Below are 24,825 nucleotides of genomic sequence, written 5' to 3' on the forward strand. Positions count from 1 at the left end.
ATGCGAAGAACAAAGTTCTATCCCACAATTCCTTAGGCGCACTCACACTTCAATTCCACCGCGAATCGAGAGTCAAAATGTCGGAAGAAAATAAGGTAATTTGTGTAATTCCTTGTTGAAGTAGGCGTCTTTATGCTTTCTGTGATCTCTTAAGCCCTTTGCTGAGATTTATATATTCATTTTCTTGTTAGGAGGTTAAACCCGAATCGGAACATATCAATTTGAAGGTGATGGGCCAGGTGAGAGTTCGTGTTTAACTTTGTCGATTGCATTCATGCTCATTGTCCAAAGCGCGTTTTATTCGTGCATTCGAACGGAAATGAAGTATTTGATGCTTCGTACTTTGGTAACGGGTTAAGCTTTTCGCTGTTATTAACCGTTGAACATTTGTAGTTCTGCGGTCATCTGATTCACATGATTGCAGCAGATAATTTATTGCATTGATACGACGTGACATGTTACACGGGTTGGAAAATGTTCCTTTTTTCAAGTTCCTCTTTCGAAATCGTTCCGTGTCCATTAGTCGTTAAGTAATTTCTTTTTTCCAAGCCATATTTCATCGATGTTTCTGCAAATTTACCATTTCGTTACCATGTTTTGTTGACTCCATCAGCGGGTGTTGTATGGAATGGCGGGAAATGCTCTTGCACGTGTTTTGTGCAGGAAAGCGATGGTTTCCGTTTCAGTCCTCGCCATGTTTTCGAACTTTCTAACTCTCTTGTCACAATCAACAGGACAACACAGAGGTACATTTTAAGATCAAGAAAACGACACAGCTAAGAAAACTCAAGCAAGCTTACTGTGATCGACAGGTAACCCGAGAGTTTAATAGTATCAGACTTTTGGAGCTTTATTATTCTTTGTTGTTTTTGTCTCACTTTTATTCTTATCGTTAGAGACAGTATGACTTGAATTGTCAGATGATTCCACTCTAGGGTGACATGCCTTATTGTTATTTTTGTTTGCATGGGTTTAAGTATAGTCGAACCTCCCATAAGGTGACACCCTGGAAACCAGAAAAAGAGTCTACTTATGGGTAGTGTTTGGATGTAGCTGAGAGATGACCCCAAGTGTCTGCTCACTGGAGGTGTGCATTAGTGGAGGTTCGACTGTACTGATTTGAAGGTCAATTATTTGGAATTCATCACATTAAATAAGCTGCTCTTAGCCTTCTACTGAACAAGTCAACCCATTTGCTTCATTCATTGCAGAACCAAATGAAACACCAAATATGTGACTTTGGGCCACATATCATGCACAAATCAATCATTCCTTGTTAAGTGCAAACACTGTTTGCGATAAATGCAATTCTAAATCTACCTATTGTCATTTTAGGTAGCCCTTTTGCTTGTTAATTCAAAAGAGCTGGTCACTTTCCCATATTTACTCAAAAACCCGCCACCACCAAATAAGTGCCATGCACAAGAGTCAAAATATTAATAACTGTCACATCAACAGGCCTGTGGCACTTATTCTGAACAATTAAGTTTAGAGTAGTGCTTTTTCAAAGAGTGTTTAAGTAAAATGTAAAACAATATAGAAGTAAATAAGTGCTGTTACATCTTGTTTGTTCAATGACCATTTGCTTCTTTTAGGGTGTTCCACTCAATTCACTTCGATTCCTTTTCGACGGACAAAGAATAAACGATGATCAGACACCGAAAGATGTAAGTTGTACTGAAACTGTGCTGTGACCAATTTGGAAAAAAGTTGTACGGTAAAATGATTAGCATGAAAATTTATCTTATCTCTGCAAGCCCAGTGTTGGGCAGGTTGTTAACCACTTACCCAAAATTTCTGGATTGACGCACAACGCTTGACTGTCATGGCCGAGAGAGCCAAAAGGCCTGAAACTAGTACAAAACATGCGAAACATGTAAATGGAACACAAATTTCCATTCATAATGTCCAAACTGGGAAAATAGGACTACTTTTCAGAATTTCCATTCTTCCCAGGAATTTTCCAGTGAAAAGAGCCAAAGATCATGTTGCATTTACATCCCATCTGGAATTTCCTGAAATTTTGGATACGTGGTAAAGAACCGCAGTGTACCTGTGGTACCAGTGTGAACAACCGTTTTTTTTAGGGATAGTGCCTGGTTTTGTTACTGTGCATATGTTCTGCGCATCTCGAGATACTTGGGTTTCCTATGTGTGGTGCCTACTAATACAGCAATATTTTTGCGTGGTTTAAAACTATGCAGAGAAAGGGGAACTTAGCAAGTGCTCTTGGTACCCAAAAAGAAAATTTGCGGTGCATGCATTTTTCAGAGATAATAAAGGTTCAATTTGGAAAAAAATGCCATACATTGTTTTGTATTTTAGCATTACTGGACTAATTATTGTTGCTAATTCTCTCTAAAAAATGCATGGTTACCCCCAATTTTCTTTTTGAATTTCAATAGCCCTTGCTAAGATCTGCTTTACCCTCATAGTCATAAATTACACAAAAATACTTCTTTATTAGTAGACAATGCCCTTAAGCAACTACAGTGCAGGCCAGAATTAAGAAAACCAAAACTTACGCGTAAAACCCATCTGCTGCGGACGTGTATATGCGTCTAAAAATCTGCAGATGCGCGTCTAGTGAGACTCATTAGTATGTATGAGCTTGTTTTCGTATTGTTGATCTTTCATTGTTCTTTTGAATTGCTTGGGAAAAGCCTTTCAGAAGGGTTTGACAGAGTATGACTACACTTGCTGACTTTCTTGTAGAACTGGCTCAGCACAAGAACAACTCCATGTTGTTGAGCGCATAGAAAAACCTTTAAAAAAATAATTGCCACAGAGCTTACTTTATTTTGCGAAACGAAACAAAATGAAATGATGAATAAATCTCTAGAATTGGAGATATTGAGACTACAACAGTCAGACTTCTGTGTGTGACAAGCTAAAAGAGGAAAAAACGCCGGAAGTGCAGAGTTTCTAAATTTAAAGATCTGTACTTTGCGAAACGAGCTCTGCGTAGACCGTGAAGGGATTTAACTTGTTTGTTTATATTTCTAAACGCTTTTCTTATTTATTCCTTGCCGCAATGATGATTCGGTAGGTAGTTTGAGAATTACACAGTATTTGTCGGTAAATCATTGTAGAATAAACAAATAAATTATGACCTGTAATAAAATCAGTAAATCCACCAAATGATTTTCAACAGACTTTGCTCCTCTAGCGCGCTTCAGTTCAGATTTGCTGATTTACCTTGAGCTTTCCCTCATTCTACCTCAAGCATTCACTATCTCCGGCCACAAAATGTAATCGTTCAGTTGACTTTAAAGATCTAAGGCAATTCCATTGGTAAAAAGCTTAGGGTAAAATAGGAAATTTTGCAAAATTTCATTCGGGTCCAGTGTGAGCGATAAGATTGATTCCCTGAAACAAACATAAACACTGAGAGTCTACTGAGTACCGCAATGCTTGACGCATTTCTATATTTACATTCACTTGGATAAAGCCAAAATAGCAACTTTTGCAAGATTGAAAGCTTCTTCTAATGGTATAAAACACTGACAGAAGCCATCGTTTGGAAGTAGAAAGGAATTGCCATGCTAAAAACACCAGCAAGATTTCGGTCACGTGCTAGGCAACCAAATTCCTTCACATGTATCGAGTTTCATTCGGTAACAACACGATGTACGGAGGTTCTTGGAAGGAAAACTGGACCACTTTTTTATTCAATCAACATGGGAGCCACAGTGCCTTTCCAATATTATTATACCCAACTTGTGCCATTTTCAGCCCTTTGAAAAAAACTTGAAATGGTCTCTTTTAAGTCACAATGTGCGTGTGTAATTTTTAAAATAACCTTAGGCATAATCCTAAATACATGTATCATTACACTCAGCTATTCCATTCATGAGTTCGCGCACAGAGCGCTTTGATTTCAAACAAGTAGTATTCGACTAATTAGTTAGATTTATGTTTTCTATAACATACGCTGAATATTGAATATCGGCTAGGAGTTGTTTTTAAAGTCCCCAGTATTTACGAAGCAGATAAGATTTGAAATATGTTAGCTGTCGCTGGCTGATTCATAAAATGCTGATTTTGTGTTTGTTGTTAACCCGTTGAATTCTTTTGTTTTATTTGACAATACCAAATAAAGAGAACTTACGACGATGAATAACAATGGCAAAAACACGCACATTTAGACAAGTCTAAAAATATGCGCATACGCGTTTTTGCTGCGTATAAAACGCATCTGCATAGTTCGCTTAATTCTGGCCTGCACTGTACATCTACATCTACATTTATACATGGCAAAGGTTGCCCATCGCGCCACGGTTTGCCAACATTTAGAATGCGCCAATTGTTTAGAACATTGGGCATAGTACTTACATGTAGGGACAACTGTACTCAGGTATTGTAATCAGGCACAGTCATCAGTTTTGAGTAACTTAGCAGGCAAATCTCGCCCTACACGCAAACACTGTCTTAAATTGCACAAGAAAAGAAACACTGCAGAGATTCTGCTTCCATGAAATTAACTAAATCCAAAGGCATTTACAACCAAAGAAACATGCAGTTGTAGGCAAACTGACTGTGTCACCGGTTTGGTGCCAAGTTATTTGCATCTGTCTCAGCACTTAACTATTTCTTTTTGAATAATGTTGCTTTTTTGGTGATTTGGAACCTGAATTTCAAGCTAGGATTCAAGCACTAGCAACGTTTTATGTATCTCCTGATTTAAGAAAATAAAGGATAATTTATAGTGTTGTATCATGTACTTGGACCAGTGGACTGCATATGAGGAAATGAGGAAAAATATCAGCAATGGATTAAAATGATCGACCTATTTCTCTTTCTTTCATCTTATGTAAAGTATTTGAAAAATTACTTTACCGTCATCTTAACGCCTATGTGTGTGACAACCTCAGCCCACACCAACACGGCTTTGTCCACGGCAAGTCGTGTGTCTCTAATCTTCTGGAAGCAGTGCATAGGATTAATACAATTTTAGAAGATCTACCAGATCTTTTAAGCTTACACTGATATATTTTTATTTCTTACGACGTGATTGGAATAATTTTGTAAATAGTTTTTTTATTAGAGATATCCTGAATTGATAAAAGAAAGTTTTCTTATCTTATCTTATCTTATCTTATTGACATTTTGCATTGTCTAAATTATGTTTAATTTGTCTCTTTCTTTTCATATTACAGTATTTTGTTATTAATAAATCTTTTTTGCGCATGTTTTGTTTTGCGTAGCTCGACATGGAAGACGATGATGTGATTGAAGTCTATCAAGAGCAAACAGGAGGACGATAAATTTTATTCCAGATTCAACACTATAACCATGCGTTTTGTGTTTAGTAGTGCAAATGAGACCAAAGTTCTTGTTTTGTTCTGACTTATTACCAGCTTAGATCATTCAGTGTATATGTGCAATCCATTGCTTTTAAAAGATGAAGACTTTGTGCATAAGCAGGACATTTTATATTTTGTTTTCATGGCTACTTAGTAATGTATAAAGAACTTAGTAGACGTCATTATTTTGTGAATAAATTATGTCCAATCAGTTAATTTTCCTTGTTTTAGTTTTGTCTGTGAAATATGCATTGTTAGTAAAGTCTAGTCAAGCCATTAAAGGTGAACTTTTAAACGAAGTGTTGATCCTTTTGTATCCGTAATGCCCATCACAACTCATGTAGATGGAAGTACAAAGTAACATCAGGCTGTCAGACATGCCACTGCACATCAGCTTCTTCTCTGAGCCCAGAACAATATTATTGCCCCTTGTTCATATGGATTTGTTAGCATTAATTTTAATGAAATTGTTCATGTGTTCTTGCAGGAGGGAAATTTAGCAAGCAAACAGAGCATCTTCTATATTTATTAACATTATTCATGTTTCTCTTTGCTGTAATTTTTTTCTCTGGATTAGAAATTCCAAGAAAAGCCAACTAATGTAATTCAGTAAAACTTCAGTCTCGAGTGTGCGCAGAGAAATTTTCAGTCCCAAGATCTCAGTAGTTACTTGCCTAGGTCTCCTACTCAATTGAACCCAGTGATCCTTTTGTAAAAACTGTAGTGATAAGGACATTTTCAACTTGGCCTACAAGTCGAAGATTACGGAACGCGCAGTTTTTAACCACTCCCATCGTCGCTCTGGATTGTATCCATTTCTGCAAACCCTTTACTTTTTGTTGAGTTTTAACACGGCATCCTTGTAAAGCAGCTTTTAGTATGTGGTTAATAGTATTTTAGGTTAGTTTAGTTCCGGATGATTTTGGTTATATTTTATTTTCTACCTCTTTATAATCTTTGCTGAAGGATTTACCGTGTCTAAATAAAGTACACCAAGACAGCCTTAGCCCCCAACCCCCCCCCCCCCCTCCCTGGCCGACCTCCGGGAATAAGAATTTTGCGACACGGCCGCGACAAATTAGTTGTTAAAATGCCCCGTGGTAGTAGCTAAAAAATGGATTTATTTTCTTCGTTTCTCGTCTTACTTTCAATAAAATCTAAGCTAATTCAGGTCCAAGCTAGGCCTTTTTTCCCGAAGTATTATAAAAATTGGTGAACTTTAGCGTCCCGTTTCCGTCCTGATTTAGACGTATTCAATTAGAAACTTACCGTATTTGCCGATGAATTGGTCATTCAAATAAGTGACCCGGGGTAATTAGGTGGAAGGGTAATGCCCGGCTCCTGGGATGGACAGTGTGAGAAAATGTCCCACTATTGCCCGGGGGGTGGGGGTGGGGATTAGAACAGCTGGAATTTAAGTTACCAATATAGTGCGCCTTTTGACCCTGTTGTGGTGTACTGTGGGGTCCCACAGGGCTCATGCCTGGGACCGTTAACTTTTTTGCCAACGTGTCCAAGCTGTTTGATGTTATCGAATCGCATCCACCCCATGTTCAATGTTTTGCGGATGACACAGCTGTATTTGTCATTTAAACCTGTCAATGCTACTGCACAAGAGGAGGTCGTGTTAGCTATGCAGGTCTATGCAGGACAAGTTTTCATTTAAAAAACGATGATCAGACTGAATTCTTAATTATTGCCTGTCGTCTGCGGGATGGCAGTGCCGACGTTCTCTCTATGCCTTTTTTTTTAGGAATTTGGGTTCTTGGTTTCATTTCAATTTACCAATGTCCGCGCATATTACCAAGTTGTCCAATAAAGGTGATATCTCACGATTTTAGCGACAACATAAAATGTAAATATAGAATGCTAAATTTGGTCGAAAGATGGAGGGGAAAGCAGCTAACAAGGAGTAGAGGTCGTGCAGGCTTTCTTAAGCAGAACTTATGGCCGTTGCTTAAGATGCATGAGGATGGAAAATACAATTTTACCAGGGCCGGTTTTGGATGTCTGCGAACTTTCAAAATGTTTTCGGCCGCATTCTCTACAAATGGAGTCATGTGAATTTTCCCCTAAATTGGTTCACCTTATAAGGGTTAAGCCTTCAGGACACAATTTTGTAAACTCTATTTGGGAATTTTTTTTTTAACTAACAACTTTTATATTATATTTTTTTAAATTTCGGGATAAAACTTAAACGAGACATGATTGCCTCGTCTTGCTGCGTCTTGCCTCATGCTGCCTACGTACGGCCCTGAAGTTGCGTTCGAATAATGGAATTCTACTGGAATGCGATCTTAAGTTTGAGCCTGATAATGTGAAAATTGCTGTTTTACGCAAGCAAAATGAACAAGCTATTTTAGATAATTATACCCAGTCAGCTAATGTGAGATCTGGACAAGACACATAGTTTTTGTGCCTCCCGTGGGACCAGAGGCATAGAACTGCTTGCTGTATATTCATCGCAAATAGTCTGCAGCAATCTTGCAAACCTACTTATCCACCAGTCTCCACCCCTGTGGAGAGCTATACACACTTGTTTTCCGTCACATTCCGTCAAAAAGGAAAACCAATTTGTCTGAAATGAAAATACAAATTATGCTGCTCCCAGCCCAAAGCAGGTTTTCTTGCATGCTGATTCCACTTTCAATGTTTTTACTTGACTCTGACAAAGGCAAAGTCAAATACTCACCCCTATATGGACGGGGAAGCAAAGTGACGATTTTGGTAGGTCGCCATTTTCAATCAGGAATGTTGCCCTTCGAAAGAGCGTAAAAAAAACTTGGTTGGGGCACATTTTTGTTAGAAATTGGCGACCTAACCAAAAGCGCACTTTTTTGGCGGGCCTACCCTACCCCCCTCAGGGGCTATTCTATGACTCTGGCCCAACGGGAGGTACAAAAACTAGCCCAGAGTAGGTTTTCTTGCATGCTGATTCCATTTTCAATGTTTTTACTTGACTCTGACGAACGCGAAGTCAAGTACTCACCCCTCTATGGACGGGGAAGCAAAGTGACGATTTTGGTAGGTCGCCATTTTCAATCAGGAATGTTGCCGTTTGAAAGAGCGTCCAAAAAAACTTGGTTGGGGCACATTTTTGTTAGAAATTGGCGACCTAACCAAAAGCGCACTTTTTTAGCGGGCCTACCCTACCCCCCTCAGGGGCAGTTCTATGACTCTGGTCCCACGGGAGGCACAAAAACTAGCCCAAAGTAGGTTTTTTCTCACATGCTGATTCTATTTTCAATGTTTTTACTTGACTCTGACGAAGGCAAAGTCAAATACTCACCCCTATATGGACGGGGAAGCAAAGTGACGATTTTGGTAAGTCGCCATTTTCAATCAGAAAAGGTGCCGTTGCAGTGGTTTAGTATGTTGCCAGTCTCTTTCTGCTCCTAATTTCTGTAGCGTGCAATGGATCTTTACCGTCACTTTGCGCGCGTGATCCGGCAGAGGTAAGAAGTACGACTGCTGGCAGTCTATACGATGAACTGACACAGGAACTGCAGTTTGGATTACGCTAACGAATCTCATTGGGTTATGCTAATGACTCTCACGTCGTCAGGCATGTAAGAGTGAGTGAGTGAGTGAGTGTCTGTCAATAAACAGGTCAGCAGCGCGTGCACAGCACTACCCGTATGTACGCAATGCGTACCTATGTTTTATTTGTTTCTTGGATTAAAAGGCTACTATGGATACTAGTTTACGAGTTGTAGTCTCTCATTTTACTCAGGATGGTAAAGCCAGCTATGCGTTCAAAGCGCATGTAAAATTTGCCTCCTGCAAAGAGATCTGGCACGCTGGGGCTTCTGGTTTCTGTTTCACTCACTCTAGTGTAACGGACAAAAGAGATCAGAGTAGACGACTCATACACTGTTTATTATATAGGAACCTTTTTTAAAAGACCTTTGAGGCTGGGATTAACTAAATTTAAGAACATACTAAGAACATTACCCAGGCTGAGAGTCAGGTATGAAAAAAATTTCTTGCTTTGACCAAATGTTTTAAAAATGAACAGTAAAATCATACATGTAAAACTTCAGTCAATACAGTCTAATTGACCCAAATGATAAAGGGGCACATTTTAACGTAAACAATGGATTTCGTATTGCATGCCTGGTACACAGTTGAGCATCTCATTTTGTGTAGGACTTAGGCTCTATTTTTATTTTTTGCTCTAAGTATACGCAGGATCTGTCATTGTCGTGTTAAGGTTTCTATGCAGTCAGATCAGCCTTGCAGTTATTTCAGTTACTTAGAAAAATAATCTTGAACGTTCAGCCACATCTCCAAAATTAGACGATCTGATAAAAAAAAATTGTAGACGACTTTTCAAAAACTCCTTGATAATTCATGAGCTCATTGACCTATCAAATGGTCGATAAAACATCACGTGCAGTGGTTTAGTATGCGGTGTTTAATGTTTTTCTGGTATGCTAATTTCCAACGTTCACAAAAGCATCATTGTTATGAACTCTCTTGACACGCTTTTCCACAATCTCGTACCCAGGGTCCTCAGGCTCCTTTGCCAGCGGTTGGTCGCCAGGAGAGACTCTGGGGTACTGGAACTTTATTACCGCAGGATTTCTGCGGTAAAACAATGGAAGGCGTTACAGGGCAGCCAATCGAAAAAATTAATTCTCCAGAGTCTCTCCTGGTGACCAACCACTGGCCAAAGAGACTGAGGACTCTGGGTATGTGATTAGTTTTTCCAGGAATGTTTTTGAAGCCGTTCGAAAAACTCGCAGCACGTGTTTTATCGGGTCTAAAACCACTCGGCTGCGCCTCGTGGTTTTAAATTTCGATAAAACACTGCTGCTCGTAGTTACATAGTATGTTTCGTTACTGCTTCAAGTCAATTTTATCCAATCCACCACAAAGCGAATAAAATGAAGAGAGGCTATGCCAAACATCAGAGTATCACTTCCAAAAAGTGATGCGATAAGACACTTTCATCAACGTCCAATGACCTGATACAAAAGTTGGTCCCACTCACTCCCATATAAAAGTGACGGGGGTGATCATAACCTTTAGGGGCTAAAAAATTCGTAGTTTGGTACCCTCTAGGGTGGTAAAATCTAAAATGACTTCCGTCACAGGTATGGTGGTACCTTTAAGGATACTGAGCAGAAAAATGTGAGAGGAAGGAAAAAATCTTTACGAGTGGAAGGCATTCGAAGGAATAGTCTTTATTGCTGTGTCAAAGTGTCTTAGGGGTAAAAAATTGTTTGGACCATGCCCACAAAACAGAACTTTAGTACCTTTAAGGGGTTCTTTTCAAAATTTCCGACAATCACCCCGTTCACTTTTATATGGGAGTCTCCTCCCCCCACTTCTCCCGGTCACTCCCATGTTAAAAATTAAACGAGACAGCATCTTTCCCATTCCAGTGCTGAGGCACCTTGCTTTACTGTGCAAGGATAGTATTGACGACTTTGTACTGTACTAAAACAGCTGGTAAGCAAAACAAAAAACTGGACACCTTTATTTACTTTTCTTTATTATTTCTTTCTTTGTTTACACTAACTAGGAGGATGAGGGTGTTGTTTGAAGATGGATAGTTTGAAGAAAATAGACTTGCATACTCTGCCTTGATTTGTACCTAGCTGTACAATATTGATATGACTTAACTCAACATGGTATTATTTTGATCCACACTTGTTAGACCTTGTAAGTGGGACATAATTTCTAAACAAAAAGCCCTCTGTTAGGGAACTAAACAGCAGCATGATTGCTAATCCAGACGTTGTCTATGTTGAGTGACATAGAAGTTGTGAAAATGAGAATACAAATGGGCTAAAAAGACCTATAAAATTGTTATACCTCTCAACTCAAAAGCTTTTAACAATTATTGGATTAGCAAATGTCACAAAACACACTTCAAAATGCTTTACTCTCTAGGGTTACAAAACCGACTAACACCCTAGAGAAAACAGCAGCTTAGGGCTGCAGCACCAGCTGAATGAATTAAAATTCCTATCAAAAGTTGCATGCATCACACGGGAAAGTGAAAATGCAGTTTAAATTTATGCAAACCAGATAAAGCCTAGTTCAGAGAACAGTTATCCAGTAGAATTTTTGTAAATGAAAAAATTCCGTTTTTCTGATAACAGAAGTTCTACTGGACAACTTACCACAAAAGTTGCACAATATAGCAAGCTTTTGCAAAAAGCCAAAAGGGGGGTTGTGGATCTAACATGTTACCATGGTAACCACTATGACATCACAATCTGTATTAAAGAGCTGCTCAATGGCAGTGTTGTACATAAAGATATCTTATCTGTCATTATACACTAGAACAGTATGAAACTCTTCTGAGCTGCCTTAATCTTGGCTTGCATTTTATTACACCATTCTTGTGAACAAGTCAGCAGTGGCAAGATTTGTGATCTGGCATCATGAATAAACTATGTGCATTTGGAGAAGTGTATTGCTTGTAAGGTCCTTGTATTAAAGCAGTTTTAAATAACCCATGAAACGAAATGAATTAAAAAAGCATACTGACTGCAAATAACCCAAATTATACCAAACAAAAGTTCATTTCATGATAAACAATCTCTGTGGCAAAGTGCAGCTTGCTCGAACATCTTCCACTTTTTATCTTGTTCTGAATCATGTGAAGCACAATGTCAATTGAAGGGTTCTTTGCAAAATGGGAGAAAAACAGAAAAACGCTCCAAACTCGCCCAGTCTTAGTATACACTGTGGATTTTGTGTTTTTAATGTGGGCCCATTTTTGCTTTTTGCCTAAAGGTTGAATTTCATCACATGAAACTGCTACCACATTAAATCAGCAAAATTCCTTGTACATAATTACCTTCAATTGGCACAAAAAAATTTTACCTTCTAGGGTGAAGCGCACAATATCTGCAGTACATATTAAAACTGGATAAGTTTGGAGCGTTTTTCTGTTTTTGTGGCCAAAAAAGCTAGATATGCCCCTTGACAAAAAACTCTTCAATTTTCAGGAAAAAAACCCAGAAAACAGAAAGAACAACTTCTTAAGTTGTGTTAGTATGCCAAAAGATGTAATAAAAAAAATTGTAACACTTGCTAATTACACTAATTTATGTTTATTTTGGCAATTACATGTATGTCAATGATGTGACTTCTATTCTTTTTGAGTTTGGGGGTACAACAAAACACCTAATGGCAAGCCTAACAGGACACAGCAAGTTTTCAATTCCTTTAGCTATCCATTCACACTTACTGTTTCCCAATGGCAGTCATTAGTATTTATTAAACTGTACTAAAACAAATACGTATACATCATAAACAATTTGCATTTAAAACCTAACACAGTACAATGACTTATTGACATAAAATGTGCTTTAAAATTCATCAACTAAAAAAGCCTCTTATAAGCAACCCTCTGCACCTATCACCTGAAAAAACTCCCTAGGACCATGGCACAGGGCAGCAGAAAACTTTGAAAATCATACAGCATACTCCTGTCATGTTGAACACTCTAGGGAAAAATTATTTTGAGAAAACAGGAGTTTCAGATAACCGGTGTCTAACAGCAGCAACTTTCTGTTCAAGATAGCAGGAGGAGCCAACTGTAGTTAACCATTAAAAAATCATAATTTGTGTAAATTAATTCTCATTGGTCTTCCAAGCAAATACCATAAAATTCCACACATAAGCCCTGGGCTTAGATATTTGGTGAAAGGACTTTTTAATTCAAGGGTACAGTTAAATCATCCAACATGGCAGAAAAGCATCACAATATATAAAAAAAGCATGCCCAAAAATTCACAATGCACTTTCTTCAAGTAGTAAGAAACTGACAGTTATATCCAAAGACACAGACAATTTCAACATTTTTTGGTCTCACTATCTATTTTGCATTTTAATCTTTATCCCATGACAAGCCAGTGAGCTTGAATTTAGAGGCAGAATCTTTGTGCCTGTGATTTGATGGGATGGGTTTGTTTTTGGGAAGGCTTAATATTAGTTAGGTGGGCTTATATTCAGAGTGTTATGGTATCTTCCAAAGTTTACAAATGAAATATCCTAAAATTTAACCAATATGTTCTTGCACTTCTCCTTCCCAGGATTCCCAAGAATAATGTTGGCTCCTGCAAGAAAAAGTCAAAAATACCTCTATTACAAAAGCATTGATAATTATCCAGCGGTGAAGAATACAATACTTTATACAATGAAACTTAAGAAGTTTGCATTCTGATTGGCCTAGAGGAGTTGCGATTAAAGCACTGATGCACGAATGTCATCATGAGAAAAAAGTTCTTGTACTCCTCTACTTGTAAAATTTTGCAGTAATGAAGGTGACACATTGTTAGCCAGTCACAAGCCTCGTTAGCCTTACATTAGCCACTAGGCTTGCTCTGTTATTATGGGTGATAAGTGGCATAATAAAAACCAAATATGCCCTCTCAATCTCGGTAAGTTTATACAGGATAATCAACATCAAAACAATGCATTACAAAACAACAGACTCTATTTGGCTATGCGTGTCTACTCTGACAACGTGCAGAGGACATCAAAAAGTGGTAAGAACGTCAGTCATGCTACTTGCCCTACTCCTTCTTTTCTCCACATTTTGACATAATTTGTGCATTATCAGAGTACACTCATATACACTGCCAATGGGATCTATTGTTAATTAATGTAACACACAATGGAACACAATGTTTTATTTATTTATTTATTTCAGCACCATTTTTTCCCTCTGTTTTACAGTCGAACCAGGTCAAGCATACCCCCCTAGATTCTATTAATGGATCGATTATTTGAAAATTGCACCCATTAGTCGTTTCAAGGAATGCATTTATTCCTTCATTGTTAGCGCGGATCAATGTTCAAATTAAAATTAGATTCTTATTGGCTTTTAATTTGAATATTGATCCGCGCTATCAGTAAAAGCAATAGCCTGTAAAATTCAAACTACAATACAATTGAAACACCTCGTTCGTTCAAACTGTCCCTGCATGTTGTTGACATTTTCATATAATTCATTATGCAAATTTGGTCATGGCAAGAGCACAAAGTCAAGTGCTTGCAAATGAGTCGGGCTGAAAAATTCCAGTTTATCTTTCATGTATAGCATTACCCACTTTGTAGCATAAAAAAGTTTGGTATATATTTCACAAGACTGCCCATTATACCGCGAAGAATAGCGCAACACATGTTCTGAAGGTCATTGCCATTGTCGAAGGTCAACTGAAATGAACATCTTTAACTGTGAGGTCCCATCATATACCTCAAAAAGAGAACTGGTTATTATAATAAATCGCTTCCAATCATTTTTCAGTTTTTTTTTGAATAACTAACGGAATAAACGCAAGTGTATAAACGTAAAAATGTCCAATTAGTGAGAGTCCTAGTGAGGGTTTTCCGGTTTCATGCATTTTTTGTATAATCCAATCAGAAATTGAATTTTGATTTGAATTCTTGAAACGACTAACAGGTTCAATTTTCAAACAATAGATTCATTAATAGAATCTACGAGGGTACGCTTGACCTGGCTCGACTGTAAGCCAGAACAAGAAAAGCCAGAAATGGTAAAAAAGTGATATACAGCTCATGCAAATCAATTAACTGCTCACCAGTTTCTAATTGTAGCCTTTTCGTCTCCCACGAGGTTTCCCACGAGTTCTTCCAGGTTTAACTTTTCCTTTCCTCTCAATAAGTTCCCTTTTGTCAAGACTAAACCATGGAATCTCAAATTCCCTAAACAACAACAAAAAAAAATAGATTTGTTTTGCTTTGAGAACCCAAAATTCCTCATTACTAATTCATAAAGAGAAACAAAGGAAATCACTAGCATGAACTAAGTTTGGGACTGTGGTCTTAATTATCATAAAATTTGGTTCAAACTTGAGCTTTGAATTTGTCCAAGAATTATTAATGGTTTGAGAAGCTATATCAAACACTGGAAGGAGCATTTCATCCTATTTCCAAACACCTCGAAGTTTGTTAAAAAGAAGGTCGGCCGTGCCTCGTTTTTTCAAGCCACTTCTTGGTGTTTGGAAATCTGATGAAACACTCTTCCTCATGTTTGATTTATTACATAAAAATATTAGCCAAGATGATACAGTCTATCTGCTGAAGAGGAAAAAATACTGTTTTATTCACTAGATAATGCCATTTGATCAAGTTCAACAACCAGCTGGGCTATCATTATTAACAGGTTTCTAAGTGCAACTGGTCTGCAATTTAGCATCATCAATGAATGTTCATTTCATGCAAGTGAAAAACAACATTAAATGTTAACAGTATGTAAAATTTTTTTAGTTTCAAGATGAAAATTATTATTAAGCAATTGTCATCATGAATGCAACTGGACTACAAAATTAATATAACTACTGCTACGCAAGGGAAAATGCATTCAAGTGAGTCAATATTGACTTCGGTTTTGCTTCTCATTGATTTATAATGTGGCATGAGTTTTGCTAAATTAAACATAGTGTTCAGTAAAGTGAAATTAAAACAAATATGAATTTTTTTCAACATTCAGCCCCCACTGTAATAATTATTAAAAAAGTACAAACTGGTTATAACCATCACCTCTACATTTCACATTATTAACACTGTTTTAGATCTTCACTGCTGGCACAAGCTATAAACCCACCTGTTATGAAAGAGGGGGACTGGATATCCAAATGCAACAACAGGAACTGTATCTGATACCTCCACTGCCATTACTAAAAAAAACCACCAAAATTGTTTTAGTACAGCACAGTGCTGCCATCTTGAAGTGACTCGTTAGTAACAATGATTGTAAGTTAATGAAATCATGATAATAAATCACGCACCATCTTCAGGAGCTGGGAGAAAGGATTCTACACCCTTGACAGTGTCATCCTTACATCCGGATTTCTTTCCCTTAAGCCTTGCTTCTTCTCGATCTCTGCATTTCTTTTCAAGATTTTGATGTGCTTGAATTGCACGCATGTGTTGAATATCCCATCTGAAGAGGACAAATTCACCAATTAGCACAAAACGACACAAAACTATTTCAATCATAGCAAACTAATAGATAACTTGATGTTAATGTACTGGTGCTGGGAGAAGCATGGACAAATTTAAGGAAATTGACTCTTTTAAGACTTAATCAAATCCACTTCTTGGGCCAGAAAAAATGGGACAAATTGGATCAAATCCCCTTGTGTGCCTTATCACCTTTGAAATATAAACAGTCACTGGTTCCAAACCAGTCATAAATTTGACATTCAAATGCCCTATAGCTAGGATGGAGAGAGAAGTTAGTTAAAATAATTATGATCCACATTGCCCGAGCAACTCCCCTTAAAGTGCCCATAACGGAATTTTTTTTATTTTCTCATCTAAATCTAAATGTCATCCTAAGAACTTCAGTGAAAAAATTTTTCGATTTGCATTAAACACGAATTTTTAATGAATTTTATAAGATGTTCAAATTGCCCGCCATTTTGGCCCACCATTCGCATTAGTCTCCTCTCGGTTTAGCAAGAGCTGTGACGTACATTCAGGAACACGTGACTTCAGCCTTTCTCTGAATCTCACTGAAAACAAGTCGCGGTATTTCTGCACGTTTCTCGGAAATGCCAGAAAGATGTGTTGCAGCGAGATGTGGAAACATCAAAGACGAAGCGAATGGAATAAGCATGCACATGATTCCTTTCTTTGGCACCACATGCCCGCAAAAGCTGAGGAGGCGAAAGAAATGGATCGATTTTATGCTGAAGCGGAGGAAGATATGGACGCCTGGAAAGACCTCATCCTTGTGCTCGATGCACTTCAATGACGAGGATTTCGCAAGGCTGATGAATTCAGGTTTAACTTAAAACGTGAACTGAAGTAGGATTACATCGGCGTTTGTGTTTGTCCTTCAAAACATGCTAATCGAAAGGAAGACGAAGACCAAGAGCCACCTTCGAAGAGGAGCGTGGAAAAGCGAATGGTAAGCTTTCGATAAATATTCACACCCGCTTGTGACATTCTAAGCGTTGTAACCCTCTGAGGTTTATAGTTTGACCTCACTGTTAACTCAGTCGCAAGTTTTATAAAAAATGGCGTTATTGTTTTGGTATATATTCTCATAGCTCGTGAGATCCGCGAAGTTTCGTTGAGACCAAGCTCTCAAAAAATACTAGCACAAATTCTTGCACTGATGTAAATAGATCGATGCGAGAACAGTCGCACTCGGCGAACACAGAAAACATTGTAAACCACAATGTAGATAAGGTTGATAAACTGCAGCAAGAATTCAACGAGCTCAAACAAATATTGTACACACATGTGTTGCAGAATTCTGCAAACAATAAAAATGTTGAAAAGTATAACAGTGTCATCTCTGAAAACCTAACCACCACAACGGGGGTTCAAAATAAAAAGGGCACAAAACAAATAACAAGCGCAAAGAGCGCAGAAAAAAATTGGCTAAAAAACCGATTGAGACACAAAGAGAAAAACACGAGAAATTTATAAAGAATTTTTCAAACCAACAACTTAGCGACAGCCTGTTAGCGTTATTTCTAAAAGGGCTCAAATTTGTCCCGACAACGGTGACAGACGCGAATTACATTAGACGCCAACTCTTCTTAGACTTCGAACATTTCGCAAGACGTATGCGCCTAAAAGATACAATGGATTTCGTAAACTTTATAGGAAAGACCAAGGTCTCTCAATATACTATCTCAGTATCAATGGATGCAACAAGCTTGTATACAAAGCTTGTATACCACAGGAGGAGGGAATTACAACAGTATGCAAAGCATACGAGGCATTCCACAGCAATAAACCTCTAGCCTGCGTGATAAGTCAAAGCAAAACAAAACCAATAGAATGGAAATGTTTTATTGATGACATTTTCTCACTGTGGGACAGTGACAAAAAGGAAATTAACCTGTTCATTGAACAAGCTAACAACTTCCATCCTACAATTAAATTTACGGCCGAAATTTCAGAGAACGAGACAAGCTGTTATTATCACAGTTCAACATGTGTCCTTCCTGTAGTTCCGCGAGAACAATGTCGCTAGTCAGCGCTTCCCAATTGCCTTCCAGTTCCTTGCAGCAGTAGCACTCGCTGATATTTGCTAGCAGATCACGGCTACAGTTACCACAAGTACACCTACATGGAAAATAATTCGTTCGAATGTATGTGAGTACTTGGCCATAGTTTTGAGAGATGATAATGAAGAGCACGTATGCAAAATGCAAGGTGAGAACTTTACCATCTACCAACACGCACTCTATTCTCCAAGCGTTTCGTTAAATTTTCCTCGAGTCGTCGCTTCTCCTCTTGTTCCTTGCGATATCTTTTTAGCCATTCTTCGTCTGCTATCGGCTCGTCCGCGTACGGTTCGAGTGTATCATCATCTTCACACGTATTACTTATTTCGTGGACGCCATCTATCGCCTCGACTTCGACGCTTTCAAATTCGTCCTGGCTGCTTCCTTCAGCAGTTTGCTCACTTTCCGTGTCAGATAAGTTTTCTGCCATGGAGCGTACTTGTTTGGAGCGAATTTTTCCCTTCCTACCGGTGAATCTCACGATTTTCTTTCTGCCGCGAACGGACTTTACTGAAGGTCAAGTGAGTGCATAGACACGAGAGTTCCTGAATGTACGTCACAGACTATGTCACGTGGCCCTATTGTGAGCCCGTCGGCATTCTCATCTGCGGGGCGGGTGGACCGCAATAAAATAGGATTTTAAAGTTTTGAAAAATTCATAAAAAATTCGCGTTTCAAGCAAATCGGAAAATTTTTTCGCGGCCGTTCTTCGCATGATATAAAGATTCAGATGAGAAAATAAAAAAAATTCCGTTATGGGCACTTTAAGGGTCTCGTTTTAAAAAACATTGAATTTTCAAATTCGATAGGGGAAGGGGAGGGAGAGTCCAGATGTCTTCTAACAACCAGACAGACACATGTGGGTACTGATGTTGACTCAACCATGAGGACTGCAAGCAAACATCAATTCTGCTACTTTTAGGTAAAGATTTCAGTTTTTAGTTTTATTAATTTTCATTCTAATTTCCAAACTTTCACCTTTTTCTCCTTTTTTCCTCCAGTTCTTGTTTCATGTGTCGTTTGGAAAACACCTCATCATCAGTGCTCTGTTGTAAAAAATAAGAAGACAAAGACTATAGAACTGAAACAAACAATTGAATATTAATTTCATTATTGAGTATGAACATATGAAACGTATATTTAAACTGCGTAAATAACTGCAAGAGTCTTTCTTTAATCTTTTACCCACAGTTCATATAATTATATGTTTCATACATTCATCTTCGTTTACTCATCCTTCACCGGTATATTACAAACTCACAATCTGACCAGCTCCCAGTTGGCTTGATAGCTCAGTTGGTAGAGCACTGCACTGGCATCGCAGAGGTCATGGGTTCGAATCCTGTTCAAGCCTGAATTTTTTTCAGGCTTTCTTTTTGCAACTGCTTAGGTTGTGTAAATAACTGCAAAGGTCTCTCTTCTATTTAATATTGATTTTATTATTGATCCCTTTTAACAGTGATCCACCTAGAAACATGCTGTGTGACTACTGGAACTCACACAGTCACAAAAGCATGAATCCCAGAGCCATGTATAAGAGTCCTGTAACCTTCTGCATGAGAAACATATTTTTTTGATTAAATAAAGAATAAATTTAACTAACAAACCATAACCTGCTAACCAACAAATTGTACCAATTGACGAGTTAGGCAGAATACTCCAGCTGAGCACATTTTGTTCCGTCCTTAAACACACTGCTGACCAATCATTGAACCTGTAGTGGTTCTTTTGCAATTAGTGCATTGTTCAAAGAAATATATTTTGAATTTTTTTATAAATGGAGAACAACAGACAACAGATTGTTCTAGTGTATAAGAATAAAAAGAAGTTTGTGTGTCCAAAGGGATGTATCTGAGGAGTGTTTATGTGTCTGAGATGTGGGATGTGCCTATTAATAAAGAGCCTGTGAAGTAAAAAAATAACTTACGCTCATTTGAAAGGTCTTTCAAAGTGACCAATAATTAGTTTTGGTTTCTGAAATATCTTCCCTCATTCCAGATATGTTCAAGTTTTTGTTAAAAAACTGATGACGTCACAACTAGTTTCAGTACAAAGATAAATAACAAAATCAAGATTATCTCGGGAAATATTGGAGTGATGCTGCTCAAACTTGGCACCAGTAATGTACCTCATGTAAGACACAAACTGACGCCTACTGTGCTGTTGCCATGGCAACAATTTTACTTTCGGGTCTTTTTTATTCTTGACTGACATTCTCATTTTTTGTCTTAATCAGACACCATTCACTCCCAATGAGCTGGTGAGGAGATATAGGGCAATATGGGTACTTCGTGCATTTCAAGTAGGACTGTCTGCCTCTCCTTTACTGTTTGAATATCGAGATACAGTATTTGCTTTATAGCAGAAAGGGACTGGAGCTCAGAGTAATGCCATGGCAACATCAAAATGGTCTCATTTTGTTTCTTACCTGGCGTACATTATCATAGACTAGCTGCACCCTCAAACACTAAGTTTGAATGGAAATTAGGTTTGTTTATTTGTTTTTATACTTGTTTTGACAGCACACAACATAACAGCAAAGCTTTGTCTTACCTCAACATTCTCGTGGCACGACGCTGCACCTGATGTTTTTATTGACTTGGAGCTGGATGGTTTAATTGTAGCGGCAGCTATTTCATTTATTTGCCAAGTTGGTACTGAAAAATCAAGTGCAATAGAAATTGGGTAAATGGTATCAACAACACACAAACTCTACAGTTCAAAACTCAACCAGTGGTATTTTAATACTGCAATCATCATTATTTCATTTATTTGCCAAGTTGGTACTGAAAAATCAAGTGCAATTGGGTAAATGGTATCAACAACACACAAACTCTACAGTTCAAAACTCAACCAGAGGTATTTTAATACTGCAATCATCATTACTACAACATCTCTGTTTAATATTTTTAAATCATCACATTCTATCAATGGTTATAGACCTATGGGACACTAACCATTACACATACCAATTTCTCAAGTTTGGAGTCAAAAGTTAAAAGGGCAATACATAAAATCCTAATACCATTCATGTCCCCATTTACGCTGTTATTATTAATTTATATCGCACAAAAATATCAACATAAAGTTTGCAAATGTGTGCACTCATAGGCATTCCAAAAAAATCTTGTAACTCAACTGCGCACATCAATCTGAACTTAGCATTTCGTTAGGCATACATTTGCCTATCAGATATGTAGTTAAGAACAATCTTAACAGGCTCAAAAATAAACCCAGCTGGCTCTTTGGACTGTGCAACTTTCAAATTAGCCTCAAGTATTTGTGTTCTATTGAAATTTCATCCCGGTGAAATTCACCAGTAGCTCAGTGGCTCTTATCGACATCCATGCTCTTTGCTCAAAGGTTTGTGAAAAACTTTGCTTGGTAATCTGAGATGACAACTAACTTGTATGCGTAACACAATATGCATTCCTTTTGCACTTTTATCAAGAAAGCTTGAATGGTGATGTTCTACTCTTCCCAAAATAATTTTTTCCTACATATGATAGCTAAAAAAATTGATTTTGAAAATCTATCTTGGTTGATGACGGTTTTTTTTATTTTCATCAAGTGAGATATCCACGAACAGTCTTTTTTCACTGCAAATGTTGATCAGACATGTCTTGTGTCACACTCCTGACACATTATGATGTCATGCAAATGGTTTTACCAAGTGTTCCCTCCTGAAAAGTGAGAAGATCTGGGAGCAAGAATATGATAATAAGTTCATTCACACTTTAATTTTTGAATAAAAAAAATTCTACCAAAACTAGTCTTTCTTGGCACTAGTTCTCATGGTACCTTGTACATGCTCTTGGTCTCTATCAACAACTGGCTTGATTATGGTTTTCTTGGAAAGATCTTGGGAGTCGCTGTGAAGATAAAGCATCTCTGTTCTCATGTGAGTATCATAGCTGATGTCTTCACACATGTGTGATGTCATGGTAACTGATGCAGTAGCTGGAACTCGCTTGGCTCGAACCATTTGCTCCACAGAAAGACGACGACTGAAACAAAAATTATTATGGAGAGTGAATGTGACAGTGTTAAGACTAAAAAATACATTGTAAACAGAAAAGCTTTCTGTTAATTTCTTTTTTTTTCCTTTCTTGTTTTATTTCATTTTTTGGCAACCAAATTGGATAAATAATTATTGATCACAGATAAAAATGATGCACTTCGTCATTTGCTAAACTGAATACCTTTTGGGAGTGGCTGGTTTGGCATCCTTTTCTTCAAGAACCTCATCATAGCCTTCATTAAAATCTCTTCTTTTCTTTACTGCCATTCTTCTCTCCAACCGGTGCATCCGAGACTCCAACTATGACAAAGTAAAAGATTTCAATTTTGTCAAAAGAATCACAAACACTAAAATATTAAGCTAAAACTTAACATGGAAGAGGATTTCAAAACACTAAAATAGTAAAGATCCTGTCCCCCTCCAAAGGCAAAATATCTGCAGTTAAAATTATCACTCACTTTTACAACTTTGGATTCTTTTGTTGATCATCTGGGCAGGGTTGTTTGAAAGTCAATTAATCCAAATCCAAAATTAAATTTTTCACCTCGCTCAATAAAAAATGTTTTTTAAAGATAATTTTAAGCTAGAGGCAAAAAACTGTAAGTCAAAATTGAAAGACAAAAATCTCTTAAAGAAGGTATTTATTGATTAGTAATATTATTAAACTAGAACCAAAGTTTACACTAATTCTGTGTGCTTTGAACAACTTGGCCCCAATTGAGTTTTCTCCCAAAAGGCTTCTAGTTCTAATTCTAGTGCTCACACTTTTTGATGTTTGATTTTTCGCCACTTCAGGAAAAAAGATGCCCAAGGTATGTGCCAACTAAATTTAGACCTCATTTTAGAAGGGTCTGGCATGTAAACTGATGTATCCCATTCTAGAAATGGGCAATTTTATACACCCAGTTCTAGACTGGCATTGTGAAAATTAAGTCAAGTACTTTATTTTCTGATTTGCATAACTCAAATGAAACGATTCAGATTTCAAAGCAAATATGACCCCTAAGAAATGGAAAAAGCTGTAAATGGCTTAAATCACTTATCAATGATCAACAATTTTATAATTTACACAAACAGCCATTTGGGCCCAAGAGTAAATCGAAAATTAGAAGAAAAAATATTGTTTATTTGTCTTTCTATTTTAATGAAAATACAGAAAATATTCAGAAATACAGAAAATGTTTGAAATATTTTGTGAATATTCAGAGAATATTCACAAAAGGGTTTTTAAAAGTCATTCTGGTTGATAAAAAGTCCGTAAAATCTCATTGCCGTACGAAATCTCGAATAAATAAGTATAATTATGCCACGTGACCAATAATAGGCGCCATGTTTGAATTTTCATGGTCGCCGCTGACCTCTCGAAAAGTAAATTTATGCGATCCTGTCTGAGGTGTTTTTGTGCAATCGGAGAAAAATAAAACTGATAACGCGCACAGATCTAGCGCAATATATCATCATAAACATGTCCCTACCTGTTCTTTGTCTAGTTTAAGCTGATTAATCTCTCGGTCCTTTTTCTGAAGTTCTTCCTGTTGCTGCTGAATAAGTTCTAAATGCAGCAACAAAAGCTGACGTAAGTGAGTTATTTGGCTCGCGTCGGTTTTATGGTTTGAACCTTCCTGAACAGTTTCTGGCTCCGGCAACTTTGAAAATGGAACGCTGTCGCTTGGTTGAGGCTGTCCTTTTTCCACATCGCTGTTGGTGGTGTTAGTTTTCACAGCGGTGGACGATTTCGAGCGCAAAACGCGGGTAAACTGCCTTTCAGATCGAGCGCTCGCAGAAGTCGTCGGCGCCTTGATACCCGCAAAAGGCACATCTGATTTTACTTGTGTTTGCTCCATATTTCCACCGGAGGGAATGTCCGTAGTCATAACCATTTGGTAGATTTTCGTCCACGTTCTCTCGAACACGGCTTTAAAACTGTTTCGTTTCATTCGGCACACGAGCGGCCATGACGGCCGCCTGTCTTATCCATGTGACATCAACATGGCGAACGACACATGAATGTGAGGCACTGGTCTCTCGGGAAATATCCGTTTCCGGTTGCAATGCTGAAGCTCACGAAAAATACGTTTCCTCCCGGAGGAGATACAAAATACCCAACGTGCAAAGAAGATTGCTTTCGGCTGTATCAATTTCGAATGCAGGGAGCTGACGGAATGCTTGCGAAAAGGCTTGCGACACACAAAGACTAGTGCAAAAGTTGGGGGGAGGAGTAGGGAGATTGTTTAAAAACAAGTGAGGTTATCAGAATGACAGCACATAAAAAGCTTTGGGGAAAGGAAGGAGAAGCAATTTTTGTACACCTTGTGCCCAAAATAACCTAAGTGTGACTGACTAGAAGCCCAAAATACACGAAACCCTCTTTCAACATTCGTGGTGAGTAGGTGCAGGGGTGATTGGGTACTGTCGGGGTCCCCTTGAGCGTGATTATACTTCATGTTTCTTTCTCTTAAAATGTATCTGTCTCCAACTG

The 24,825-nt window shown here is 37.9% G+C and overlaps 2 protein-coding genes across 2 annotated transcripts; one reads left to right on the plus strand and one right to left on the minus strand.

Annotated features, from left to right (window-relative positions):
• Positions 1 to 15: 15 nt before the first annotated feature.
• LOC146457738 (small ubiquitin-related modifier 1-like) lies at positions 16 to 5,605 on the plus strand. The gene is made up of 5 exons (XM_085091663.1): positions 16 to 95; positions 192 to 239; positions 735 to 812; positions 1,596 to 1,667; positions 5,208 to 5,605. The coding sequence occupies exons 1-5, from the start codon at positions 78 to 80 to the stop codon at positions 5,265 to 5,267; spliced, it is 276 nt and encodes a 91-aa protein (XP_084947789.1). The 5' UTR covers positions 16 to 77; the 3' UTR covers positions 5,268 to 5,605.
• A 6,921-nt stretch (positions 5,606 to 12,526) lies between these two features.
• Positions 12,527 to 24,384, minus strand: LOC146457739 (uncharacterized). Its single transcript, XM_085091680.1, has 9 exons — positions 23,822 to 24,384; positions 22,528 to 22,646; positions 22,127 to 22,332; positions 20,879 to 20,982; positions 19,304 to 19,371; positions 16,085 to 16,239; positions 15,901 to 15,973; positions 14,876 to 14,999; positions 12,527 to 13,387 (listed from the first exon to the last, which is right to left on the minus strand). Exons 1-8 carry the CDS (start codon positions 24,281 to 24,283, stop codon positions 14,882 to 14,884), a joined length of 1,305 nt encoding a protein of 434 aa, XP_084947806.1. The 5' UTR covers positions 24,284 to 24,384; the 3' UTR covers positions 12,527 to 13,387; positions 14,876 to 14,881.
• Positions 24,385 to 24,825: the final 441 nt, after the last annotated feature.

The sequence above is a fragment of the Pavona decussata genome, unplaced genomic scaffold (genome assembly GCF_977016875.1).
Source record: "Pavona decussata unplaced genomic scaffold, jaPavDecu1.1 SCAFFOLD_238, whole genome shotgun sequence".
NCBI classification, from domain to species: domain Eukaryota; kingdom Metazoa; phylum Cnidaria; class Anthozoa; order Scleractinia; family Agariciidae; genus Pavona; species Pavona decussata.

Coding starts and splice junctions, on each gene's coding strand:
- LOC146457738 (XM_085091663.1), top strand. Junction 240..734: donor ATTTGAAGGTGATGGGCCAG/GTGAGAGTTCGT, acceptor CACAATCAACAG/GACAACACAGAGGTACATTT. Junction 1,668..5,207: donor ATGATCAGACACCGAAAGAT/GTAAGTTGTACT, acceptor TGTTTTGCGTAG/CTCGACATGGAAGACGATGA.
- LOC146457739 (XM_085091680.1), bottom strand. CDS start 24,283: ATGAAACGAAACAGTTTTAAAGCCGTGTTCGAGAGAACGTGGACGAAA. Junction 20,983..22,126: donor AGACCAAGAGCATGTACAAG/GTACCATGAGAA, acceptor TTGATTTTTCAG/TACCAACTTGGCAAATAAAT. Junction 19,372..20,878: donor CGTGCCACGAGAATGTTGAG/GTAAGACAAAGC, acceptor TTTTTACAACAG/AGCACTGATGATGAGGTGTT.